At 38.3% G+C, this 27,433-nt stretch overlaps 2 protein-coding genes across 17 annotated transcripts in view; one reads left to right on the top strand and one right to left on the bottom strand.

The window, feature by feature from the left end:
• Nucleotides 1-1,477: 1,477 nt before the first annotated feature.
• On the top strand, nt 1,478-23,360 carry CPB2 (carboxypeptidase B2). Its single transcript, XM_058180498.1, has 11 exons — nt 1,478-4,644; nt 9,135-9,210; nt 11,629-11,753; nt 11,861-11,969; nt 13,211-13,312; nt 13,697-13,801; nt 15,843-15,953; nt 17,986-18,076; nt 18,993-19,195; nt 21,137-21,221; nt 21,310-23,360. The coding sequence occupies exons 1-11, from the start codon at nt 4,568-4,570 to the stop codon at nt 21,492-21,494; spliced, it is 1,269 nt and encodes a 422-aa protein (XP_058036481.1). The 5' UTR covers nt 1,478-4,567; the 3' UTR covers nt 21,495-23,360.
• A 120-nt stretch (nt 23,361-23,480) lies between these two features.
• ZC3H13 (zinc finger CCCH-type containing 13) overlaps nt 23,481-27,433 on the bottom strand; it is a 45,294-nt gene continuing 41,341 nt past the window's right edge. For all 16 annotated transcript variants that reach the window (XM_058180189.1, XM_058180197.1, XM_058180171.1 and 13 more), the window contains 3 exons: nt 25,684-25,884; nt 24,933-25,096; nt 23,481-23,968 (listed from right to left, as the gene is read on the bottom strand). In XM_058180189.1, coding sequence (XP_058036172.1) covers nt 23,801-23,968; nt 24,933-25,096; nt 25,684-25,884 — 533 coding nt within the window. In that variant the 3' untranslated portion in view covers nt 23,481-23,800. The remainder of the gene's footprint in view (nt 23,969-24,932; nt 25,097-25,683; nt 25,885-27,433) is intronic.

The following is a 27,433-nucleotide window of genomic DNA, read 5'->3' as shown; positions in this document are numbered from 1 at the left end:
TTGAACACTCTGGTAAATCTAATCAGCAGAGATTAGATTGCATAATTGTGCCCACTAGCTCTTCCCTTTAGCTGTGTAATTAAATGAAATGAGTTATTTCCAGGTAATTAAGTTACTCTTGGCCTTGACAATCCATTAGTTTGATCACATAGTCCAGAATGAGCTACTTCAACTGAATCTTAGAGTGCTTTAGGTTTTCAGTAGGTAGAACCAGCACCTAATCTGAGTGGGGCCATTCAGATATTATGAAACGTGTGAAAAGTACAAAGAAGAGAAACAAACTTTATTGAATCTGTATTGAAACTTAAAGCTGTTAAAATTATTATTTATTAACTTATTACACATATTTGTATGCTGCCCAATTATTTTTCAGTGATTCCCACTCAATAGCTGCTTCCAGTTGAGTAGTATTCTTCCTCACAAGACAATTGTTTTAAAGCTCTTCTAGAAGGACCATAGAAAAAAATGACCAAATAGCCTAGAATAGCCTTTGGAAACAGGCTATTCTAGAAGAAAATAATTATGACCAAGAAATCTCAAAATGAGAGGATCTGAAACATGTCCCTTTGGTCACATTAGGTGGTTTGATTCTACTTGGAGTAAAAGGACAACAAGGATCCAAGCCATACATGCAGATACCTTGAATTGGATCGGGAACCCTACTGGCAGCATTGCAGCGTCCCCAGGATTGGTGCTATTCTAGTAATTTAGTTTATCCTGGTCCACGCAGGACTCTGCATTTTGGTTGGGTCAGATACAACTTCTGAATGACCTTTAAGGGCAGCTTTATGGAGAGCGAATGCCCAGTTCTGTGACATTAACAGTGCTTCCATGCTAATATTATTTGCAGGATATTATTTTGTAAAAGTGTAAAACTTAGGTTACAGAAATAATAACTGTCTTAACAGGAATGCTATTCCACCTTTGCTTATGAAATCTTTGAGTTGTGCAAAGGGATAGATTTTATTGAAATCCCAGTTGATTTTTCATGCGTTGACTTTGCAGCTGTTAGTTTCAAGAAAGAGTGGTAAGGAATGCCAACGGAGATTTGATCTTCAGTTCCTGCATTCTCAAAAACATTATACATTATTTGTGAAGAGTATTTATTTGTCTAAACAAAGTATAACTGTCTGCATCTTAGGACAATGTGTACAGCTGTGAATATCCATGCAAATGTGCAATTATAATATAATATTGCAACAAATGATTGACAAATTGTTTGGTTGAATAACAAAGTGCAAAAAGCAATTAAACAAAATAAAAGCAACAGTTGGGCAAATGTTAGCATCTTTAATCTGCAACTGTAAAAGACTGTAACTGTAATTGTTAAATTTGCAGATGACATCAAGCTGGCAGGAATAGCCAACACTCCAGAAGATAGGCTCAAATTACAGAAAGATCTTGACAAACTTGAACATTGGGCGCTATCTAACAAAATGAAATTCAACAGTGAAAAAAGTAAGATTCTACATTTAGGCCAAAAAAACAAAATGCACCAGTACCGTATATGTGGTACCTTGCTCAATAGTAGTACCTGTGAGAGGGATCTTGGAGTCCTAGTGGATAACCATTTAGATATGAGCCAGCAGTGTGCAGCAGCTGCTAAAAAAGCCAACACAGTTCTGGGCTGCATAAACAGAGGGATAAAATCAAGATCACGTGAAGTGTTAGTGCCACTTTATAATGCCTTGGTAAGGCCACACTTGGAATGTTGCATCCAGTTTTGGTCTCCATGATGTAAAAAAGATGTTGAGACTCTAGAAAGAGTGCAGAGAAGAGCAACAAAGATGATTAGAGGACTGGAGGCTAAAACATATGAAGAATGGTTGCAGGAACTCGGTATGTCTAGTTTAATGAAAAGAAGGACTAGTGGAGACATGATAGCTGTGTTCCAATATCTCAGGGTTGCCACAAAGAAGAGGGAGTCGGGCTGTTCTCCAAAGCACCTGAGGGTAGAACAAGAAGCAATGGGTGGAAACTGATCAAAGAAAGAAGCAACTTAGAACTAAGGAGAAATTTACTGACAGTTAGAACAATTAATAAGTGGAACGACTTGCCTGCAGAAGTTGTGAATGCTCCAACACTGGAAATTTTTAAGAAAATGTTGGATAACCATCTGACTGAGATGGTGTAGGGTTCCTGCCTAGGCAGGGGGTTGGACTAGAAGGCCTCCAAGGTCCCTTCCAACTCTGTTGTTATGTTATGTTATGTTAGGAGGAAATTTCACGTTTAGGTGCCAGTTAAGGCCCATGAATCTCCATATAGTTAATCATTTAGTTTGTTTTAAGTATTTATATGTCCATCCACCATCTCTGGGTAGTGTAAAGAAGTCATCAAATTCAAAGAAAGCAAAACATACTGCTAAAAACCAGCTAAGATAAGAAAATGGTGATCAGATCAATGTACCATAATGTATCTTACTTCATATCTCTCTCCCTCTCCCCCCTTTCTCTATGTTGCCCCTTTTTTATGCTTTCTCTGAGTCTCTTCTCCATTTCTTGAAGTTTATTGTTTCAATGGCTGGCTCAACTTATTAGGAAAAAAGAATCCAGTGATGAGATGATATCTAATTATCCTGCTTTGTAATATGGAAGAGTTGAAGGGGTATCTCCCAGGAAGCAGAAATAATTCAGTGCTTTAGAATTATGAAAACAATCAAACATGAACTATTTCATGTTTGTGCATTCCTCTGCAGCATTGTTGGTTCCAATTGATCTGGTGCTTGTATGCCACCATACAAAGTATAACAAATATTCAAAACCAAGTATGACTCCAACTGTACTAAAATTAAAATAATTAAAATATATATAATTATTGTAATAAGTACAGTACCAAGTATAATAAATAGCCGATACCATTTGACCACATGCTGGTTTCTTTTTCCTCCAATCTCTCAACAGGTATCGACAACATGCATTTATATATATATGACATTTTCACTTATTCTTGTTCACCAGTCCAAGATTTTATCGTCTTCCTCTTGACTTACCTTAACCTTAAGAAAACAAAAAAACTAGGAAATTCAACATCGAAACATTTTCTGTTTTTTTTTGTGAAGATCTTGTGTTCCAATTATTAACCACACCTTCTAAGGCACAATTATAGAAATAAGTCTCCCATTGTGTCTGGTGGTGCCTTAATGTGTATCGGGTTGCAGATTCAGTAATGTTGAAATGCAGGGAAAATGTTTGAGGTGTTTCAGGAGGAAGAACTGTAGAAAAATGCTGAGGAACCAGATGAGTCAGAACAAATGAAACAAAAAGAGAGACTGTTGCTTATACAGTATCTTACATACAGTATGTAGACAGTCCTGTATAAATATGATTTCCAGCAGTGGGTTTCACATCATGTTACTACCGGTTTGCGCATGCGCCTGCCTTTCGCACATATGCCCAGCCTTCCGTGCATGCGCTTTGCTTGCGTGCCTGCCTTCTGTGCATGTCCCCTGCCTCAAAAACATACCTAAATAGGCTGGCGTAGAGTTGGGGTGGGTGGGCAAGCCCACCCGTGATTTCCGCTCCCGTTTCACCACCTCTGATGATTTCCCATGGGGGAATAAATTACATACTGGCATATGAGTGGTCCCAAGTCATTTTTGGACAGTGGGAACATCTGGACTGTTGAGAACATGCCAAGGGTGCTTGTCAGATGAAAACTAGCAATGGGATGATTTGCTCACATACGACTGCTCTGATTGGTGTAAAATTCAGCTCTTAAATATTAACAGAAAAGAACCAGTTAGTGTAGTGGTTAAGGAACCAGGCTAGAAACCAGGAGATGGTGAATTCCAGTCTCACCTTAGACACAAGGCCAGCTGGGTGATTTTGGGCCAGTCCCTCTGTCTCAGCCCTAGGAGGCAATGCCAAATCACTTCCCATAATCTTGCCATAAAAACTGAAGGGCACATCCAGACACTTGCCAGGATTTGAAGAGAAACAGAGACAAAAGGGAGAGATAGACTCCATAAATGAGCTATGCAGCCTCTCCATGAATTTGTTGATCGTCACACTATTCTGAGAAAGAAAGAAAGAAAAACTTCATTCTTTTCCAGGCTGATGGATAATTTTACATCTCTCTGCTGCAACTCCTTAATCATTTTGGTTACTATATTCTTCCCTTTTTCCAGCATTTGAGATACCCTGAGCAGAACTACCTATTGAATTCAAAACATAGTTACACCATTTTGTTAAATAAGGACATTGTGATTTGCCTAATGTCAATGGGAAGATGTCATACATGATATGAATAAATTAATCAGTGAGAAGAGAATATGCTTTGTTTCCTGCCCCATTAAAGATAAGCATAGATTCACGCTCTGGGGATCAAAGTATAATTTGTGTTAACTTTAGCAATCAATCAGAACTGCATATACTAGCAATTATCATCATTAATAAAGCTATGAACTGCCCAAATGCAGACAGAGGAAAAGGGAGTTGCCAGAAGAGGGAAAGAAACTGCAGAGAGAAAGAGAGAGAATATTAAATTTTAACCATTCTTTCAATATAGACTTTAGAAAATCAACAAAGTGAGTCAGCAACCGTCACTATTTCACTTGGTTTCTTTGCAAATGGCTGCTCTAAAGTTTGTCCTTTTTTGTTTGGTATCAATCTTCAATCAAAAGACCTGTGTTTCTGCTTCCCAGAGGTATGTATTTATCTTTTAGTGGAAAAGATAGGAAATATTTTCAGAAAATAAGGACGTAGGCCCAAATGGATGTAGAGATCAGAACTTTATATTACCAAATTATTATGGGGAGAAGAGAAGGCCCATAATGAGAAACTTGTAGCATAGATAAATTACATATCAATTTAACGTCAATATATGCCACAGTGAGACTAAACTGAAGCCAGAGCACAATTGTCTATTGACAAGTCAATTTAGAGAAAGTTTTTAAAAATTGCCACCTAAAATGAGGAAATGACTCTCTTCCTCCTGATTGAAACAGAATTTATATTTTATAAAAACAATACTGTATCCTTTTCTTTGTTTTTCTTCTCTCAAGCAATTAGATTTCCGCTAACTTTTTATGACATAATTAACATGAGGGTAGCAATCCAAATCTTCAATGATTTCTTAACATTCAGATCCCAGTTTTCGATAAATCATTGTAAGGGACTTTCCAAAATAAAATAAACTTTAATAGGTTAATAATAAACTTCAGATCACAACAGTTATTAATAAGTTAATAAAAAACTTTATATCACAATAGGTTATATTCTCTTCAATAGATAAAAAATAAACTTAGCCATCAAACTGGAATCCTTAAACTCATATAAACTTATATGTGGATTAACAGAATTCATTACTTGCACTATTTTTCCTTGGATGTTAAATCCCATTTTTGCTCAAAACTGGTGCGAGTGGATTCCATATAAGTGAATGCTTTACTCCTTCTAGTCTTTGTATTTTGTATGTTTATTCAGGGATGCAGCCTTAATCTTATCACTTAGGTGCTCTTCCTGCCTAAGTCTGGCTGATCCAGAGATTTCCCAAGAACAGACTGCATGGTTGTTCCATGTGAATCATGTAATACTGAGAATGACATAATCACAGTTTTAGAATCAGCTCATTGTTTTGAAACTTCGATAATCATTTCACCACTGAAGCCTCCAGTTTCAGGGTTGAATGGCGACCCATCAGCTGTGAAAGAGGTTGTTCCTCCCCTACGTTTCCACAGCACCGTCACCTGGATTTGATCATGTCAGGTTCCAACTTCCTCATGTGGTTAGTTTGGGACAATGGGGAACTTCCCTTTATTTATTTATTTAATTTTGTCATAACAATATACACAAGCATAACACAAAAGATTATATAATATATAAACATATATATGAGGAGAAACAAGGTAGTATAAGCATATATATATATATAGGGGAATAAACAATAGGACAGGAACGGTAGGCATGTTTGTGCTCTTATGCACGCCCCTTAGAGTCCTCTTAGGAATGGGGTGAGGTCAACCGTGGATAGATTTTGATTAAAGCTTTTGGGGTTATGAGAAGAGACCACAGAGTCAGGTAATGCATTCCAAGCATAGATAATTCTGTTACAGAAATCGTGTTTTCTGCAATCTAAACTGGAGCAGTTGACATTAAGTTTAAATCTGTTAGTAGCTCTTGTGTTATTGTAGTTGAAACTGAAGTAGTCATTGGCAGGAAGGACATTACAACGGATGATTCTATGAGCTAAACCCAGGTCCTGTCGAAGGCGACGAAGTTCCAAGTTTTCTAGACCCAGGATATCAAGTCTGATGGAATAAGGTATTTTATTGGTTACGGAGAAGTGGAGAACTCTTCTCGTAAAATACCTTTGGACACGCTCAACTGTATTGATATCAGATATATGGTATGGGTTCCAGACAGGCGAACAGTAATCAAGAATTGGCCTAGCAAATATTTTATATGCTCTGGTCAGTAGTGTGGTGTTTTTGGAAAAGAAGCTACGTAGAATTAAGTTAACAACTCTTAGAGCCTTTTTTGCTATATAGTTGCAGTGGGCTTTGGCACTTAGATCGTTAGATATAAAAACTCCAAGGTCTTTGACAGGGTGGGGGTCATCTGTGAGGTAATGTCCATCAAGCATGTACTTAGTGATTGGGTTCTTTCTTCCAATATGTAAGACTGAGCATTTGCTGGTTGAGATTTGTGATCCCTTTGCCCAGAACAACATGACTGAAACCAAAAATCCAAGACTTTCACAATGGCAGATGGCTAGTTGGGTGGAAGGATTGGGAGGGAGATAATTTCACTCTGCTGATAGATCTATGCATAGATGATTTAAATTTGAAAAACATGTAACAAACAGATTATATCCAAGAATGTAACTTTGTAACAATATAATCACACCCTCAAAAGTCTTCAGTTCCATTTTCTGATGAATCTATAACGAGAAATGCACCAGACGATTTCTCACAGTTGGAATATGATCAGGAAGGGGTACTACTTAGCTCTGAAGTTCAGGGACAATATTTGTTCCATCAGCAGAACAATTTCAGTTTTATAGAAGTTTCCACTATCTTTACAAAGTTACCCAATTGCCTCAAGTGAAATTCAAGCCCAATATCTCACCAACCTTATCGAGGATTTAGGTTTTGAATCTACATGCATTAGCATAATAAAACAAAAAATATTTTAAGATTAAAATTAACATAACACACTGAATCTCTACATTTTTATAGATGTTAAATTAACTAGGCTTTGGGAAGCATGTCATCTCCAAGTAAAATAGGATACAAATGATATAATGTCTTTCAATCAATTTATCACTAAGTACTTTGCCCAATTTTGGGGTTAAAACAGTCTTGACCACCCTGGTGGTGATTTAAGTGAGGTCTTGGAAAAGGGGGATTTCCATTTGGAACTTCTTCTGATTTCTTGGCAGCCTTCAGTACTTCCAGCCATAATCAGGAGAGATTATTCTCATTCTCTTCCTTCTCATCCGAAGAACCAGACGTCCATGTGAACTTGCAGCAAAAGAGGAGAGAGAGGCCATGAACCACAGTTCACTCCAACCTCTGCTTTATACTTCGGGTGAAGCCTAGAAGGAGTCACCAAACAACCCCATCCGTTGCTAGCCAAAACCTTGTCCCAGATCAACTGGTTTCACCACCCACCATACTTCTGTTGGCAGAAAATTGCCTTCAGACAGGCAAACAGAGATTTATTATAACAAGCACCAAGCTAAATCAACACCCGGCATTTTGATTTGTTGACCTGAAACTCAAGTCTATTAGATAGAATTATCAAACAAGCTGATTTTCTTATCAAGTCCTCTTGTGTTCTATTTAGAAGAAAATTACTCCCAGATAGCCAGGATTCAAGCAGCGATGGTCCATACAACATCAATAGTCACGAGGAGGAGAGGCCATATAAATAATTGCTCTGTGAGTGAGATAGATGGTGTCTAAATTTGTATATTAAAAAAAATTTAAAAATTAAAATAGAGGTGTCCCTAGCTCTTTGGTTCCAGGAAGCAGAGTTGGGAATTAGATGCGTCTAGGAAAGAAGAGCAGAGTTAACTCCTTTAAAAAATATGGTTTCAGAAACCAAGTTTCATATGGTTTCCGATTTCATACAAGTCGTGTTTTTTTAGCTTGTACTGACTCTTGATTTCACAACAAAGTGATTTATAAGTGATAGGGGCTTTTCATTTTAAATGAAAACGACCATAGGAAATAAAACAGATGCAATGACCTAATTGCAGTTTCACATGATGGAAAAACAAAAACAAATGTGCAGTTCCCTCCTTCACATATCCCCTTTTTCCAAAGCAAAATCAATGGGGAAGGCAGAGTCACTTAACAATCACGTTACTATTTTATCAACTATGCTGATTCACTTAATAAATGCGGCAAGAAAGATCGTAAAATGGGGCAAAACTCACTTAACAACATAAATTTTGGGCTCAGTTGTCGTAAGTGGAGGACTACTTGTATATCTAATCATAACTCCCTTCAAAGACACATTTGGATAAGCCAACATGGATTTATCTGGCTTGTAGGGCAGTATATTTAGCTGCATCTTCAGGGTTATGTGGTTCCTTCAGAGATTTCATTTGATCATAGTGAGTTTCCAGTTTGGTAGGCTTCTGCATCTATGTAGGGTCGCTGACATTACGGCAAAGACATGCAAAGGCTCAGATCATCACATACACCATATACCATGAGAAATGCACAATATTTTTCCAGTTCCACCCAGACTTCATTCCAGCAGATCAGTCAGACTCCCCCAGTCAATGTGGGCTGTTCCAAAACATGCTAGATGAGCCAAAGCTTCTGGAATGGCTTCTTGCAACATTATTTGGAGCCTATAACACTAGCAATAGCACTTAGACTTACATACAACATCTCAGTGTTTTACAGCCATCTCTAAGTGGTTTAAAGAGTCAGCTTATTGCCCCCAACAATCTGGGTTCTCATTTTACCAACCTTGAAAGGACGGAAGGCTGAGTCAACCTTGAGCCAGTGAGGATTGAACTCTTAGCTGTGTGCAGAATTACCCTGCAATAGTGAATTCTAACCACTGCGCCATCACGGCTCTTTTGTATATTCATGGCTGTTCAGTCATTCAGAATGGGAATTTCAGTCCATAGTTTCTGCAGCTCAGATCTTTGCATTCTCATTCTTTCTCTTTCAGTGATCAGGTTTTGTGGGCTTATCCAAAATCTGACAGAGAAGCGGACATTCTGCGGAATCTGACCACTGCTTTTGAGGTAATAGCTTTTGGCAAACCATGGATATAGTGCAGAAAAGCTGGGTTTTCACATTTGCATTAAACTGCAATGGGTTGAATTTGCTTTTGGCTTAGTGTGATGTGAAATGAGCCATGTTGGTTAATAAACAGTTTAACATAAACTCAGCCAATTGTGGTTGATTAATGATCAACAGCTTAGGGTGATATATAAACCTAGTCAGAATACAATACTCATTTATAACCATTATTGGTAGTATTTAGAATAGAGTTTAAGAAAAAAAAATGGACACAGAAGGGAAAAAAAGATGAAACAAAAGAGCAAAAGTAGAAAAACTGCAAGAAAAGAAAGTTTATATAAAGGTAAAGGTTCCCCTTGCACATATGTGCTAGTCGTTCCCGACTCTAGTGGGCGGTGCTCATCTCAGTTTCAAAGCTGAAGAACCAGCACTGTCCGAAGACGTCTCCGTGGTCATGTGGCCAGCATGACTAAACACCAAAGGCGCATGGAACGCTGTTACCTTCCCACCAAAGGTGGTCCCTATTTTTCTACTTGCATTTTTTATGTGCTTTTGAACTGCTAGGTTGGCAGAAGCTGGGACAAGTAACGGGAGCTCACCCAATTACCCAGCACTAGGGATTCGAACCGCTGAACTGCCAACCTTTCAATCGACAAGCCATTGAGCCAGCACATCCCTTAAAGTTTATATAGGTATATATTAATCCATTCCTCAATACATTTATAAAAATATATTGGGGGATAGATTAATCTCCTAATAATTGCATAGTAAGTAAACTTAAAGAGGATGTAGAAATTGCTTGGAACAAAATGAAGAGTTATACATCCGCTGGAGTAGCAGCTACATTAAATCTGAATCATCACCACATAGAAATGTGTGGAGTTACACTAATGGTCTGTTTGAGAAAGTATGCTTGATGGAATACTGATATGAAAGAGTATGACGAAAAGCATAGAAAAATACTGCTGCAAAAAAGATTCAAAAATATATACGATACATACTGAGAAAAAAGAGATTAACAGAATATTCTGAAGGACCGCAAGGAAATGATATTTTGTTTTGGAAATGGGCAAAGAAGACCAAAAGAGAGAGAGAGAGAGAGAGAGGGAGAGAGAGAGAGAGGGAGGGAGGGAGGGAGGGGGAGAGAGAATGATAGAGATATATTGAAGAGTAGAATTGAAATGAACGCTACAACTGTTAAATGTCCAAGAAAATAATATTACTGAAATAATGCTGTGAGAAAGTTGAAAAGCAAGAAGGCTATAGACATAGAGAGAGAAGGTGGATGAATGTTAAAATAGGGAGCTGGTTAAAAGGTGAAACTGGCTTTGCAATGTGCTTTACCTGTTTTTCAGTTTTTCTTTAACAATCAGAGCATTGAGTAGCCTCCTTTCTTCAGTAAATTGACACTTGCAGAAATGCAGCTACTTAAATAGCTTTATGAAAGGTACCACCAAGTCATACATGCTCAGAAGATAGAAGAGCACAGGAATCAAACCCTATATGTGTGTACCTCAGCCCTAAGAGTTAATCAGACTTTTTTTTCTCCAGTTGTTTTGAACCAATGAATTCTAAGCCATATGTCCCAGCCTTCTAAGATTAGCATCTCTTCCATCTTTACACAATGGTTCTGCCTATCCTTACTTGTCATGTTGCCATCTTCAGCCCTTACCAAAAGTATATGTGAAGATTGCATCGCCGTTTGGCAACTGGAAGAATGTTGTTATTGTTCCCCTGCACAAAGGTGAAGGTAGCAAGAGTACATGCAAAAACTGCGGGGGAGGGGGGGAGAGTGGGAATTAACGAGCTAGGTGTGCCAGCAAAATTCAGGAAGAGCCCTGCAGTTTTGTGCCAGTGGGTCCCTGAAAAGTATTTGAATGTGAGAAAGATAGATTACATCTATTGATAGAAAAAAGTGTATAATAAAACGAACCAGCTACAATTGTGGAAGATTTTGCAAATGTGTAGGAGTTGAAAGCTATTCCTAGACTGATGTAAAATTGAAGTAAAAACATAGATTAGGATTAGCAGGGAATAAAACAAAGATTTATGATGTCCCCTTAGTTAACATATTTATAGGGAGAGGCATATGCAGAATACTTATGGTGCTGGCAATGGGAACATCATTATTGCATCATGCAATTTATATTAGATAGCTAGTATCATGCAATGAGAATTAATATGTAAATCGAAGCAGCAAAACCAAGATAGATATGACAGAAAATTACTAGTTTTCTACCTTACTAGTTTTGAGTTTAGTTCCAGAACAAGTAGAAAGGAAACCCTCAGCTACTTCTCTCAAAATATTTTGCATAAAAAGAGCATAAAGTAAAGGCTGCAAGATAAAACGGATTGCCACAAGAAAGCGTAACAAGTAATTACCCCATTCTGTAATGTCATTCTCTTTCATTTCAAAATAGATTGTGCTTTGGCAACCTGCTTCCCCTGAAAACATTGTAAGGAATAAGGTGGTACATTTTTACGTCAATGTTTCTGATGTAGATCATGTGAAAGCGGAGCTTAACCGATCTGCCATTTTATTCAGGTATGATACTTTCAGTCCTGTTCTCTATGCCTGCGAGTAGGATACTATCAAGCCATGTTTTTTAAAAAAAAACAAAGATGAGGAACCCTTATGCTCTTTCTTTTCAGAGTTTCTCTGGAAGATGTTCAGAAAATTATTGACCTACAAACTGTCAATGACACTGTTACCCCTCGCGGTTCTATTTCATTCTATGAGCAATATCATTCTCTAAAAGTGGTAAGGCTTGGTGTAACTGCTCCCTTTATTCCTAAAACTGTGGTAGGTTCTCAGGGAGTTTCTAACCAAGGATTTCATAGTGAAATAGTCGTAAGGTTGTTTAGGTCAACCAACAAACATCTTCCCTGGATGCCATGAGCTAATAATTGCTCCGTGCAATTGACCAAATTGAATTGGAAGAAGACAGAGTTGCTATTTCTCAAGAGGTCATCTGATTGGCTGCAACTTGGACCTGCAACTTGGGAGTTCTCCTGGATTCATGGAGGGAGAGTATGATGATAGGGGGGAACCTTCGCTCATATTTGGCTGGTTTACCAAGTGGGGTCCTACTGGAGTGCACACCCCAAGTGGGGGTGGAGGGCACACCTACCCTGGCCTAGACCACTTTTTAAGAGTTGGATTTGGTTTGAAGATTAGTGTGCTTGGAAACTTCAATTGGTGTAAAATGCAGCTAAGAGGAAAATTTGACCCCACCACCCAGCCTAAAATTATAGTGGCATCTTCCTTGGAGGTTTTGGAGAAGACTGTTAAGGTCGAGGTTTTTTCATAAGGCCTTTAAAGTAATACATTACGGTTTGCTAGAGAAAGATCCAATTATTGTCATTTTGTCCCTTATTTTTATGCCAGAGAGGCAAGTCCAAAGTTATGCTTCTTTTCATACACTAAGAATATAATTTAATTCTCTAAAAGTAGTAAGACTTGGTGTAATTGGGCCCCAAGTTCTATGATTCATATCTTGTACCACTAATGTAATGCTTTTAATCAGCACAATACCCTTTTTGACAACAACAAAAAATTTGGGTTTAAAATACGCAAAAGATGGCTTGCAGGCCTAACAATATCCCTGTTTTATCTTCTTCATATCATTACATTAAGCCTGTAAAGTAAGCCAACTTGATATTGTTGTAACTATATTGCAGAAACAGAGTTAGGTCATACCAACTGCTTTTTCCTGCCTCTTCCATTATTCTTTTAATTGCTGGAACACACAAATTGCCTAAATGGCTGTTCTGACCTTCAGAAGTATTTATTGTATCCCAACTTCATGGAACCTGGTATAGTCTATGCTCAAGATACAATCGCCCTGGAAAAAATTAGGAAAGACACAAATAGTAATTGGGATCTTATTGATGTCATCTGGAATTAACTTATTGATGTCATCTGGAATTAACTGAAGGAAGTTGTTGCTTCAAAAATTTTAAATGCCCCATCTCTGTTGAAAAAGCCATTTTATCTTTTAGATATATACATGGATGGATGAAGTAGCTGCAAGACATCCTGATATCATCCAAAAGATACATATTGGATATTCTTTTGATAAACGTCCGCTTTATGTTTTGAAGGTATGTTTGGCCAAACCTCACAATTCCTTCAGAGGGTGAAACGCTATCTGGAACAGGGAACCAGGCAGGGGTGGAATCGAGGCAATTGGGAACCCTTCTGGACATGCCAAGTGGGTACCCTCAGTTGCATCCGAAATGACTTGAGAAAATGGGAGTTAAGAGAGCTGAAAACTGCCCTACTATTTTCTTTCCACTGGATTTTGATTTTATTTTCAGGAGACGGACAATTTTAATTTTTTTGCTTGTTGCACTGATATCAAAACTTTAAAGTAACATGTTATTTTGGAAATTATTTTACAAGTAGTGTTGATTTAGGATAATCAATATGATCAAGTAGCCATATGTCTTCTTGAGAACTTATGCCATTAAACTCCCTTTTATTAGCTTTCAAATAGAAGCAGAACTCCCAAAAACGCCATCTGGATCGACTGTGGAATCCATGCAAGGGAATGGGTTTCGCCAGCTTGTTGTCTCTGGTTTACAGGACATGTAAGTTGATGGATTGTGGTTTTTTTTTAAGTATTTACTAACTTGCACAACCATTACATACCCACCAAGAATACAAAAGAAAAAGGGTGGTGCTTTTCAGAATTTGATAAATAAACATGAGTTCTGGTTCCCAGGGAGCTTGGAGTCTTTTATTTAGTTTAAAGAGAAGGTAGAAGGCTGAGACAAAAATAAAGGGAGATTCTGTTAATGAAAGTAAAAACTTACAATAAAATAGAATTAATTCATCTGGATGTGCTTGTTGTTTGGATGTGCTACCATGTAAGGCTGACATCAACCTTGCACACCTGAAAGTATACTTCTCCAGTCGCCTTACAGCCCAAGAAACTAGGGAGGGTCTCTTCTGATATGGTTGACATGTCCCCTTTCCTGCTGTGGGCTAAGTTCCCTCTTATCTGACCATCCCTCTGGCTGCAGCTCTTCCTCGTTTCCAAAGGTCATTCCAGGTATGAAATCCAGCAGGTTCTGACAGGTTCTGGAGAACCGGTAGCGGAAATTTTGAGTTCAGAGAACTGGCAAATACCATCTCTGGCTGGCCCCAGACTGGGGTGGGAATGGAGATTTTGCAATATTCTTCCACCAGGAGTGAGGAGGGAATAGGGATTTTGCAGTATCCTTCCCCTGGAGTGGGGTGGGAATGGAGATTTTGCAGTATCCTTCCCTTGCCACGCCCTCCAATCCACACCACTCCCACCAAACCACACCCACAGAACCGGTAGTAAAAAAATTTGGATTTCACCACTGGGTCATTCCCACATACCTTTATGGGGGACGAAAAAGTCAGTAGGTCAACAATGATTGTGTATTCATGTATCACCCTGATCCATAAACTAGCCAACCATTTAAGCCTAGTGTGTGACAAGAAATCAGGTCATGCAGTCTATCATACTATGCAAATTCAGATAATGGGTTAATTCCACGCATTATGCTTTTGCATAAATCAACTTAAAAGGATGAAGTAGGGAACAGATTACAAGTATACAAAACCAGATCAGTGTCTATTGAACTGGTCTGTCCCTCGTAGAATTCCTCATTCTTCATGGGATCCAACAGGACATAGGGTAAAGCATTAACCCGGGAAGTGAGAAGCAATGGCAATAACTAGTAAGCAACTAGATCTACTTATCTTTAAACTTCACCCACAGAGTGACCCTGAGGCACAGTGGGAAATTTTTATGGCGATTACATAATTCAGAGCCTTATATTAAAAAGTTGCTTTAAAAAAAAAAAGGCAAGCCTTCTCCTTCACCAGGTGTGGTGTGGTGGCTCAGTGGTTAAGATGCTGGACTTGTTGGCTAGAAAGTCAGCAGCCCAGCCACATGACAGGATGAGTTCCTGTCCTTGCCCCAGTTCCTGCCAATTTAGCAGTTCGAAATCATACAAATACAAGTAGCTAAATAGGTACCACTACAGTGGAAAGATAACAGTGCTCCGTGATGTCATGCTGGCCATATGACCATGGAAATGTCCTCAGAGAGCCCTGGCTCAATGGCCTTGAAACAGAGATGAGCATATAGTTGACAATGACTAGTGGAGTAAAATCTAGCAGGGACTCTTTCTCCTTCTTCAGTCTATTGTACTCTGCTTGTGTTAAGCTGTCTACCTTATCATCCATTGACTTAGTATGGTGGGAGTTGTAATACAACATATCTGACTAGCACTATGTTGGGAAGATGGGCACAAGTTCTGAAAACAGGACAAAAAGCGATAGGAGTAGGGATAAGTTATCCTTCTATTTCTTCTCATCTGTAAATTCTTTCCAGTCTTATGTATGCTGCCTAGAGCTCTTAAGAGGAAAAGAGGAAAGAGAATTCCAAGTGCAGGAAAAATTTCTCTATAATTATTGAGTGAGATCAGACACATGCTGTTGGTGAAGCACAATTGTTTGCCACAGGTAGCAAAAGGCAACCTAAAATTGAGTGGGTTGCAACCCCTCTACATAGAATTATGCCTTAATAATTGACTGGATATAGCAAACTACTCAGCAGTTTCCATTAAATCTTATTTTTGCATCCACTTCTAGGTTACACAATTTCTAAGCAGGGATGCAACAATGGCAAGACTCCTACAGAACCTTGATTTCTATGTCATGCCAATAATGAACGTGGATGGTTATGAGTATACATGGACAACTGTAAGTATAATTTTTTTCTAGATATATAAAATTTGGTCTGGAAAGTGAAAGTCCAAAATAATCTACATTGAGATGACTTGTTGCAAAGTTGCATTATCTTATGCATCATAAAACAGTATTCAAATCAATAAGCTTTGTTCTGCAGGATTGCCTCTTTTCTTTAAATGTTACTAGAGGAAGGAGTGAAAATTTCCTACTAGATCACACATAAAACATTAACTTCTAATTTCAATTTTTACAGATCCTCTTTTCTGGGAATTAGATGCTGGTTCTAAATTAGATGCTAGTTCTAATTAGATGCTCACTATATTTATTTATTAAATGTAATTACTTATTAAAAGAATACTTTTATAAATGCATTTTCCCGTGACTAATCTTGTGCCGGATGCAGGAACAATTTATTTTGTGTAAGTTTCAAACTTAGCAATGAGCTTCACATTTAGTTTTCTTTCATTGGGGCTCAACAAAATTGTGCAACTCCTAAAAGTGGGGAAAATCTAGGAATTCATCTTGGTCCACAGAATAGTATCAAGAACAACAGGAGTCTTCCTTGATAGTGTACTGTAATCCACAGAGAAAAATAACGCAAGATAATTCTTTTTAATATGTTGCTTGATACTAACTTGGATTTGCAAGATGGATTTAGAAATATCTTGAGTGTTTAGTTCAATCTATCTTGATTTATATCTTCGCTTCACACTAGATAACCTTGAGCATTCTGGTTTGGTTCAGAAGCCTGGTAAACTCTAATGCAGCAAGTTCTTAGCTGAGCCTCGGTGGTGCAGTGGTTAGAATGCAGTATTGCAGGCTACTTCTGCTGCCTGCAATTTAGCAGTTCAAATCTCATCAGGCTCAAGGTTGACTCAGTCTTCCATCCTTTCGCGGTGGGTAAAATGAGGACACAGATAGTTGGAGGCAATATGCTGACTCTGTAAACTGCTTAGAGTGGACTATATAGCACCATGAAGCAGTATATAAGTCTAAGTGCTATTGCTATCGCTATTAGCACATGGTGAATCTTACCACATGGTTACAATTTTCTGTAACTCTAAACCCTTATACCAATGTTTAGCACAATGTGTGAATTTAGAATCTCGGTTTCACCTCACTCACAGATTGTTGCAGGGAGGGAGAAGGTCAAAAACAGCTCTCCTGAACTCATTAGAAAAATTGATAGGGTACATGGATAGAGAGAGAAATGTTGTCCCCAGTTATCCTTGGCCTAATTACTGTAAAGTGAAATAGACACGTTCACCAAGGTTTAAGTTTAACCAGAAAGTTGCTTCAGCTATAACAAGCATGGATTTCTTACATTCATCTGTTTTTCAAGCTTGGGATTGCCAACAGCACTTGGAGCATTGGTGGCCTTAGTTCTAGAGGCCAGACTTCATGCTCTTTCAAGCGCTTCCCCTTTTTGTTTGCAATGTGTATTGCTTTGGCTACGATGCCCACAATCAAAACAAATACTATAGCATTTTAGACTCATTTAAGCACTTGCGTCCGTGGATCAGCCTTAAAATGTACAATAATGCACTTACTGCCTGCTCAGAAAACACTGCGATATCAACAAGGGGTTCTTTGGGAAGCCTTGTTTTTAAAAGTGCAATGATGTGCTATGAGATTTCCTTTAGGTTACAAATTATGCATCGGTGAGGTTAACATTAAAATATTTTTAATGTTATTAAAAGAAGAGGGAGTCAAACTATTCTCCAAAGCACCTGAGGGTAGAACAAGAAGCAATGGGTGGAAACTGATCAAGGAGAGAAGCAACTTAGAACTAAGGAAAAATTTCCTGACAGTTAGAACAATTAACCAGTGGAACAACTTGCCTGCAGAAGTTGTAAATGCTCCAACACTGGAAATTTTTAAGAAAATGTTGGATAACCATTTGTCCGAAATGGTGTAGGGTTTCCGGTCTGGGCAGGGGGTTGGACTGGAAGACCTCCAAGGTCCCTTCCAACTCTGTTGTTGTTGTTGTTGTTGTTATTATTATTATTATTTACATACATACTGATGTGTGTGTTACCTACAGAATCGAATGTGGAGAAAAAGCCGCTCCAAGCATGGCAACAACAAGTGCACTGGGACAGACATGAATCGCAATTTTGATGCAGGCTGGTGTGGTAAGATGATGTTTGTTTGTACATACACATAGGCACTATGAATATTTATTGCAATAATAAAGTATAAACTGATCTACATATTCTTGGGAAAAACAAGTGTCATACTCCATTTGATATATAAAATGCTCTCCAAACTATCCTATGTTAAACACCACTGGATTCAATTTTATTTTCCAATACATGAGTATAGAATTACTCAGATTCCCCAAGATTGTGCTGGACTACATATACCACCATCAGTCCATGCTGGTCAGGGTTAGGGGTATCATCACAACAGTTCTGGTAAACATTTGACTGGAGAAGGCTGAACAAGATCTTAATAGCTTGGGAAAATGTACAAGAATACAAAATGTGGGTCCATATATTCACCCAGTAATGAAGGTTTTCTGATGGTTTCTGTTGCAAGCTGGAAGAGGCAAATGGTACCCTGTTCTCATCCTCAAATGAAATTGTCTTTTTTCTTAAGTGAAACTAAGCAGCCAAATGTTACATACAAAACAACCATAGTATACAAAGAGAGGGCAACTACTTCCCTACACCTTTATTTTTTTGAAAATACTAAGGCTCCATTCGTGCCCTTCCATTGTTTGTCATTTTTAAGGACCCAGAAAGGAAATTGCTTAAATATACAGATAGTTTTTCAAAAAGATGACTCAAATTAAGTTTTGCGCATTTTGCCAGTAACCCCAACTTATGTGAATTAAAGGCCCACACACCCCAACTGAAAATGGGTGAATGCTCTAATACAGGATTATCAGTAGTAGACTGAGATTTGACAGAAGATTGCACCAACAACCTATAAGGACTTCATTCAGTTTCAAGCTCTAGTATAAATTAAAAACAATTTTTTTTCCATTTGTTGACACTGGGTCCTATAACTTTAAGCTAATTAAAGCTTTTTTTTTCTTAAATAAAGGAAAAGGTGGATCCAGAGATGACTGTGACGAGACTTACTGTGGACCTTACCCCGAGTCTGAACCAGAAGTAAAAGCTGTGGTTGATTTTCTCAGAAAGCGCAAGGATCGTATTAAAGCATATCTAACAATGCACTCTTACTCCCAGATGGTTCTGTTTCCATATTCATATACTAGAAATCAATCTAAAGATCATGATGAGCTGGTAAGAACCATTCTCTTTAAGTCTGAGCTCAAGAGAGCCTTTGCGATTGTTTTTTGGATTTGGATTTTTTCTTCCTTAAAGAAAGAGTACAAAGGGCACTTCTTCATTAAGAAAAAGTGGCTAGATGATGCCCATAATGTCAACAAGAAGTTGTAGCAGGCCATATTGTTATGTTATAAAAGCAAGTAGCGATGGCAGTTTGGTTTTCATGCTTCTTCCTCCACCACTTATTTCATTTGAATGCAGTGATTATTTACAAAACAGAATCAAACCATGGTCTGAAAATAGATCATGCTTTGTATAAAATACTTTGCTACATTCAGCTGAAATGGAAAATTGCCATAAGCTACAATTAAAAGTTTCTAATTTCTTCCCCTTGTGCGATCATTCTCTTAACAAGCAACTATCTACTCCCATATCCGAACAGAAACATAACACAGCCGCCTTATTTTTGGCTTTTATGTATTTGCTGACAAAACAGACTTCTGGATCAGTATCCATCTATCCACTGTATTTATCATTTTAAAGGATGCTTCAAGTCTGAGAGGAATATAGAATATTCAGAGCAAGTGTATAAAAAGACACAGATTCTTGTAAGAGATAACTCATAGAGCCTTTGCACTTTTCATATCTAAGTACAGGGAAATTACATTGAAGGTTATAGCACAATAGCTGCTAGGCACAGAAGCAAGTTTGTATGATGGATGCATGTCAATTGAGACCAAACAAGAACACATGTTGAGTATTTCCCCTAAGATGAATTTTTGTAAGCCAGGCTTTCTTCAAACCCCAAACCAGGGAATTTATCCCACTAGAATGAATCAAGGACTGAAATCATGGTTTGTCGCATGTTTAGATATAACAGAAATAGTACATTAAAATAGATAACTATTTTAATACACTATATTAAACTAGTATAATGCAGAAAGAAGTGAGTATGCTATTCATCGTGAAGTATTGCTTTATAATTACTACAATTAATGAAAAAGAATTCAGGAATTAAAATGCCAAAAGCATTAGATTGAATGCCCATATAAACAATTTTGGAGCCAGAGAGAGTATGTATGTAAGTAAATAAATAAATCTTTATTTTTGTAAAGGAAAGTGAATGATCAAATGGCCAATCCATCAGACTGAGGATCGCTATAGTGAGCAATTAATTGCTCTCGGCAATAATAGCATCTTTCAAGGGTGCAGAACTTTGTTATTAGAGTCTACACACTGAGATTGTCTGGCTTTACCGACAAAAGGATTTTGCTTGTCCTGTGCTCTTCAAGAGCTTTCACTGTGTAACTCAAAATTGAAATACTGCTGCATTTAGAGCAGTGTATCTCAAATGTGAGGTGTGGACTTCAGCTCCCAGAATTCCCTAGTCAACATTTTTGGGAGCTGAACTCATTTGTGGGAGTTAAAGCCCACACATCCTAAAAGTTTCCAAGTTTGCAATTGGAGTGCAATGTTTTCTCCACAGTTGCTGACATGCAATAAGATAAAAGCACTGCCCCACAACAACAATGTTCTTATATTCTTCTTTTGCTCTCCTGTAATCTCATAATCTGTTGCAGAGACTCAATTTTGGGAATCCCAAAAGCTTGTCCATCAACAGAATCTGTTCTACTACTGGACAATTATAACTACATTCAAAATTAAATTTATTTCTACAGTCACATTTTATGTGACACAAGACAAATTCCTTGTGTGTCCAATCACACTTGGCCAATAAAAATTCTATTTTCTGTAAAAATGTACATCTTTTAATTTCATTACAATGTTGTGAAAAATTCAAAATCTCTGGGCTATCCTTGGGAAACTTAGTTTTAAAGACAGCTCATTAACATCCAGAACAAGATAAAAGTCTTTTTTGGACGGCTCTCTTTTTGCGATCACACTTAAACATACATTCTCCATGATGATTTAATTAACCAGTTCTCTTCTTTTCAGCAACTGGTGGCAAACCAAGTGACTGGTGCTATTCGAAACACATACCACAACCGCTATGTGGCAGGCCCTGGTGCGCAGACAATCTGTAAGTACAATAAGAACACGAAGTACCTCTGTTTATGAGCAGGCCATTGCTGAGCTTGGATCCTTAATACTTCTGGTTTCCCTCACAGATTTAGCTCCAGGCGGTTCAGATGACTGGGCTTACGACCAAGGTATTAAGTATTCTTTTACTTTTGAGCTTCGGGACACAGGAAGATACGGATTCTTACTTCCACAGCATCTCATTAAGCCGACCTGCTACGAAGCGATTACCGGAATCAAAACTATAGCTTCACATGTGATTAAAAATATGTAAAACATGCATTACACCGAGTCCACTTAATTCACGTTGTTTTGCTATTTTAATTTTAAATAAGACTTATTTTCCATGTTATTTTCCTATGATTAAAAGTATGGGTAATGAGGCTGTTCAAATGGGATTCTGAAGAATGGCTTTCCAGCTCATATGAACACAGCATTGTGCAACTGCTGTTGAAAGCAGCTGCAACTTTTTTTCCATAGGAACCTGAAGAAAGGTGCTACTGCTTTAAAAGATCAATTGGAACTCTTAAGGTAGCTGCATGGGTGTGGGGAATTACTAAAATGGAAGCCTTTAAAAAAATTGTGGCTGCTTTAATGAGTAGCAAAGCAGGGCTATCCTTATGCAAGGTTCAAAACTTTTCTTTTAGATCATTTATGACAGCTCTGTTGGAAATAATTGATTTCCATATATTGTCTGCAAGTACATTCAAAGCAGTGGTGAAATCCAAATTTTTTTACTACCGGTTCTGTGAGCGTGGCTTGGTGGGCATGGCAGGGGAAGGATACTGCAAAATCTTCATTCCCATCCCACTCCAGAGGAAGGATACTGCAAAATCCCCATTCCCTCCCCACTCCTGGGAAGGATATTGCAAAATCTCCATTCTCACCCCACGCTGGGGCCAACCAGAGATGGTATTTGCCAGTTCTCTGAACTGCTCAAAATTTCTGCTACCGGTTCTCCAGAACCTTCAGAACCTGCTGGATTTCACCCCGATTCAAAGACAAATGGACAGATTTTAGGCCTTTTTCTAGAAAGAAAGAACTCAGCCTTTCGGCCTTATGTTATTAACAGTGCACTATGTGAAAATGTCATAGAACCTGCAAGCAGAGGATCAACCATGCATGAAAATGAGGCTTTATAGCTGTACTGAATATAAAATATTTTTCTTAATAATTTGATAACCGTTTGGTGCTGAGACTATCAATGCTTCAGCCAGCAACATTAAGCAATTTTAATAAGAACCAATAAACAAAACCATCTTGGTATCTTATAATTATCTTAATAGTACAAATAGATCACGCCTGTAACTGGATCTTTTGTCCATTACAGACAATGAGAATATTTACATCATTCTTCTTCTTTATGATATAAGACTCCTATCTTGTTAAAGAACAGGCTAAATTACACCACCTATGTGCAAGAGATAATTATAATCTGCAGATGGTAGAACAACTCTCTTCCCCAAATTACCCAACGGCACAGAACACTGATAAACTGAAAGAAAAGGACCAATAATGGAGTGGGATATTTAGAGAAAGAAAACAAAGGAAGAGGCAGAAATAAAACAACCTTGAATGGTTCTGAAGCTCTGGTCACAGTCTGAAGACCATCTGTGGATGGTCTTGGGTGAAGCCAAACTGAAATGCAAACTGAAGAAACATCTCACCCAAAACTAAACTTGCCAATCGGTCTCTGTTTTTTTTTTGGCAAGGTAGGTGTCTCTTACTGGCTGATCATAGAAAAAAAGCATCCTTGGTTGGAGAGACAATTGCAGTCAGCAAAACAAGCAGCTAAATAACAAAGTCACTATGTTCAAACAAACAAAAAGAATATATATATATATATACACCACTATTTGCATCTGCACTTTTAGATAATGACCTAATACATTTCAAGGACATTTGGTGAGGATGTCTAGATAAATGGAACCTTTTTCCAAAGCATATTAACCACAACTAAATCAAACATCAAGAGTCAGTGTCAGAAGTAGCCCCATCTGAGACCTGACCTGGAGGAAGAACTGGTAAAAATAATCCCACTTTTTCCTCTACCATCTGAGGAATTCCACTGAGCATGAGTCTGGATTTATCTCATCTTCATAATTAAAAAAATAATTGACTTCATGTAGATAACATGCATTGTGTTTTCATGATTCTTTTTGGATGGTAAAGATTATCAGCTTATTGATCTTACTGAGTAGTAATCTTACAAAGGAAATGTTATGGAACAGAGAAGAAAGAAATGGAAAAAAATCAGAACTGTTTTCTTCTTAAAAATTTAATAGATGATAAAACAGCTATCTCAAAATGGAAGTTTTTACACACTTAAAACACAAGTGACTTTTTAAATAAAATCCATGGTTAGAACTCTGTTGTAAAACATGCAACAAAAACAGACAAAATGGTCTTCGTTTTTTGTACTAAATATTTTTCCTTGTCATTCTGTCTCAGAATCCACACCCGTACTCTTTTGAGTATTTTCATTCTTGTGGCAACATCATACTTAAAGGAAATAAGACTGAAAACATCAATATTATCAAACAGTGAAACAAAACAACCGTAGGGCCAGGAGATTCTGGCTCAGGACAGGCACATTTCTGGAACATATGGTTGTGAAAGTTTAGTGTCTTCTGTCTTATCTGGTCCAGACCCTTGCTGCACAGTCTTGCGTTTAAACAATCGAAGGCTTAGCCGTAGCAACTCATTGTCCACCACTGGAGGATTTGTGTAGGTTTGTTTTGTTGTACCCTGTTGGACAGGATATGACTTATATTAGCAATGACAGCATGGTAAGTATTCTAATGTACGATTACTAGCATTTCAGCAGCAGCATATTTTATTTTGTAAAAAATATATACACCGTTGAGATTATTGGATGCACAGCACAGCACCATTCTAGATCAGCAGTCCCCAACCTTTCCAGCTTGGTGGGTCCGGCTAGGGGGAAGAGGGAAACCGGGCTGCAAAAGCAGTGAGCCGGCACACAGGCGTGCTCGACTTGCACAAGCGGCAGGCTGGCACGCACATACGTGCGCACAGCTCAACTTGTGCAGGTTGCATGCACAGGTGTATACATGCCGGCCCCGCCACTTGTGCAAGCTGATCTGGGCACCCACAGCTCACATGGCCCAGTTACGAATAGGCCACGGCCCGTGGGTTGGGGACCCCTGTTCTAGATGAAAGATGTCCAAAACAATCATAACCCTTCTTCAGACAGAAAAGACGAGGAAGAGGTCAAAGCAGGAAACTCCAAATATTAAGAATCAGGTACCTTTTTTGTAAGATTAAATGTAAATCCATTTTTCAAAAGAAATATTCTACCGCAGAATTCTGGGAGAACACAGTCATGCTTTTGGGAGATAAACTGTCATATAAATATGACATATATAAAATGAATGAATGAATGAATGATGAATCAATGAATTCATTTTGAAGATTACACTTGCTAGAATATTAAAAACACTTCTGAATACCATGGATTTCCCAGAAAGACTCTGAATATTATTTCAGTGGAACAATAGTTACTCAACAAAGTGATAATTCCATTTTTAGAACTTTTACTAACTTCATGTTGCTTTCACAAAGAGGAGGAAAAAAGGCTTTAAAAATAAATGAGCAAAATATGTTGCAGCTATGTAACTAGATGACTATATGGATAATGATTTCCACATCAAAAGTTTACTATATTTTAAAACATGTTTCATGTACTTGCCTTTTCATTTTTCACAAGCTGCTTGCGGATTGCAGAATCCCTCCGAAAGCAAAGAGCTTTACAGCAAGGACCCAGGTTGCACAGCAGTCCGGCTCGCTCTTCTTTTCGCAGTAGGGCAGCCATATTCAAAGCCCCAAATTCATGCTCAAAAAGGCTCTCTGCATCTACAAAGAGGCAATATAACGATGAGATCTAAAGTCTTCTAAAAAGGGGATTCAGATCTCCAATATCAACAAAGACACTATCTTTAGAGAATAATGTGAAGTCACTACTTCCTCTCCCAATATCCAGTTCCCTGAGTCTACTCCAACCCCACTTTCCTTAGAGCAGTGGTCACCAACTGGTGGTCCACGAGAAAATTTTGGTGGTCCGCAGAAAAATTATTTGCATTTTTTATATTGCACTAAATACTGTTTATCTTTTTAAAAAAATCATATTAGTCGTCTGTGGGATTTAAAATTATGAATTTAGTGGTCCCTGAAGTCCGAAACAAATCACATGATTGCTCTGGAGAAAGGGAGATTTTATACACCCAAAGACAGAGCAAAATTGTTTTAACAGAACAACTCAATAAGGTCTTCACAAACCTGTATGCATTACCCTGGCGAGCATGTTGCTCTGATTTATAAACAGACCCTGCACAATTAGTAGTAGTCTTTTCAGAATGACATGTGCTCAAAAACAAAAATCAATACAAACTTTTAAGGTTTTCTAACTTCTTTTCATGATCTGCTGGGAATAAACTAATTACCTTTAGGTTTCTCCAAAGATCTCTGGCAAGTTTCTTTTATCTTTGTGAAGAGCTGAGGGCCAGCCAGTTGTTTAGAAATGCCAACTCTTAACATAACAGCAGCTGGAGTAAATTTTAAGAGAGCAGCTCCAGGCTCCCGGGGCTCTTTTGGCCGTTTTGGCATCAGGCTAGACCAATCTACATCAATGACATCCACCGGATCTGCAAATGCATACCAAAAACCCCCAAAAAACAAAACTGAAGATGATTTTCATTTATCATTTCAGCCCTTTTCTTAAATAAACAGCAGAAAACCTGAGCATACAACAACCAAAGCAAATGAGTAAAACCTAAGAGGAGACAAGAAACTGTAGAATAAGACAAATGCAAATGTTTACTCTTAAATAACATTATCCCTTAAAGATACCAAAGTGCCCATTAGGCTGGCACAAAGATTGTTGCAACGGTTTCCTGGCTGTAAGCAGGGAAGATCAGTTGTAAATCTCACTCTGAGGAAATCACTATGTCGGCTTTGGAAAACTGCTCAAAAACAAAACAAAACTGGGTGAGACCCCCTTTTAGTTGGCTTAGGACACTTGTTCCCTGTTTTGGGTATGACTGTTTTTGTCTTCTTTCAAATCTGGATTACTGCAATGCTCTCTACATGGGGCTCCCCTTGAGGGGCATCCGGAGGCTTCAGTTAGTCCAGAATGCGGCTGCGCGGGTGATAGAGGGAGCCCCTCGTGGCTCCCGCGTGACACCTATCCTGCGCAGACTGCACTGGCTACCTGTGGCCTTCCGGGTGCGCTTCAAGGTTTTGGTGAACGTCTTCAAAGCGCTCCATGGCATAGGGCCGGGCTATTTACGGGACCGCCTACTGCTACCGAATACCTCCCACCGACCCGTGCGCTCTCACAGAGAGGGACTCCTCAGGGTGCCATCGGCGCGACAGTGTCGTCTGGCGGCGCCCAGGGGAAGGGCCTTCTCTGTGGGGGCTCCCGCCCTCTGGAACGAACTCCCCCCGGGACTCCGTCAACTTCCGGACCTCCGAACCTTTCGTCGCGAGCTTAAAACGCATTTATTCATCTGCGCAGGACTGGGTTAGTTTTTTAAATTTATGGGTTTTAATTGGGTTTTTATTATTTATTCTAAATTTTTAATTTCGGCCAATTGAATAAGTTTTTTAATTGTATTTTAATTGTGTTTATATTGTAATATTATTGTGTATTTTATTTGGCTGTGAACCGCCCTGAGTCCTTCGGGAGAAGGGCGGTATAGAAATTTAAATAATAAATAAATAATAAATAAATAAATAATAAATCTGCTTCCTGGGAAAGATCGAGGAAAGAAAGTAGACTCCGTTCCATTTCCAACTGTTGCAGAGGCAAAAGGAAAGTAACCTTATGGAAGAAATGAGAGGTGCTCCTTAGCCCGCAACAGACAGCCTTCTTCAATTAAGAAAAAAACGTCATTTTTTAAAGGAGAACCTCCAGGGACTGAATCACCAAACCAGGCCTGTCCTGTCTGTTCATCTAAAACTGCAAGATGCACCAATTCATGTGTCATAGATTAATCCAAACAAAACCGATTGGGGAATCTGGACAACTTTGCACCACCTTTGGCCTGCCTTTTATATAGTTGGCTATGGCACTGATATTTCTTAAACTATATATTTCTTAAACCATAGTTTCCCACACTCCTCTTTCTCATGACCAGCTGAATTGGAACAGCTCTATTAACTTTTATCAAGCCAAGATGATTCATTTTCTTT

This window comes from Ahaetulla prasina, chromosome 1 (assembly GCF_028640845.1).
Source record: "Ahaetulla prasina isolate Xishuangbanna chromosome 1, ASM2864084v1, whole genome shotgun sequence".
Taxonomy (NCBI): Eukaryota; Metazoa; Chordata; class Lepidosauria; order Squamata; family Colubridae; genus Ahaetulla; species Ahaetulla prasina.
Note: the sequence above shows the minus strand (reverse complement) of the source record. Positions and strands in the feature narration are given on the sequence as shown.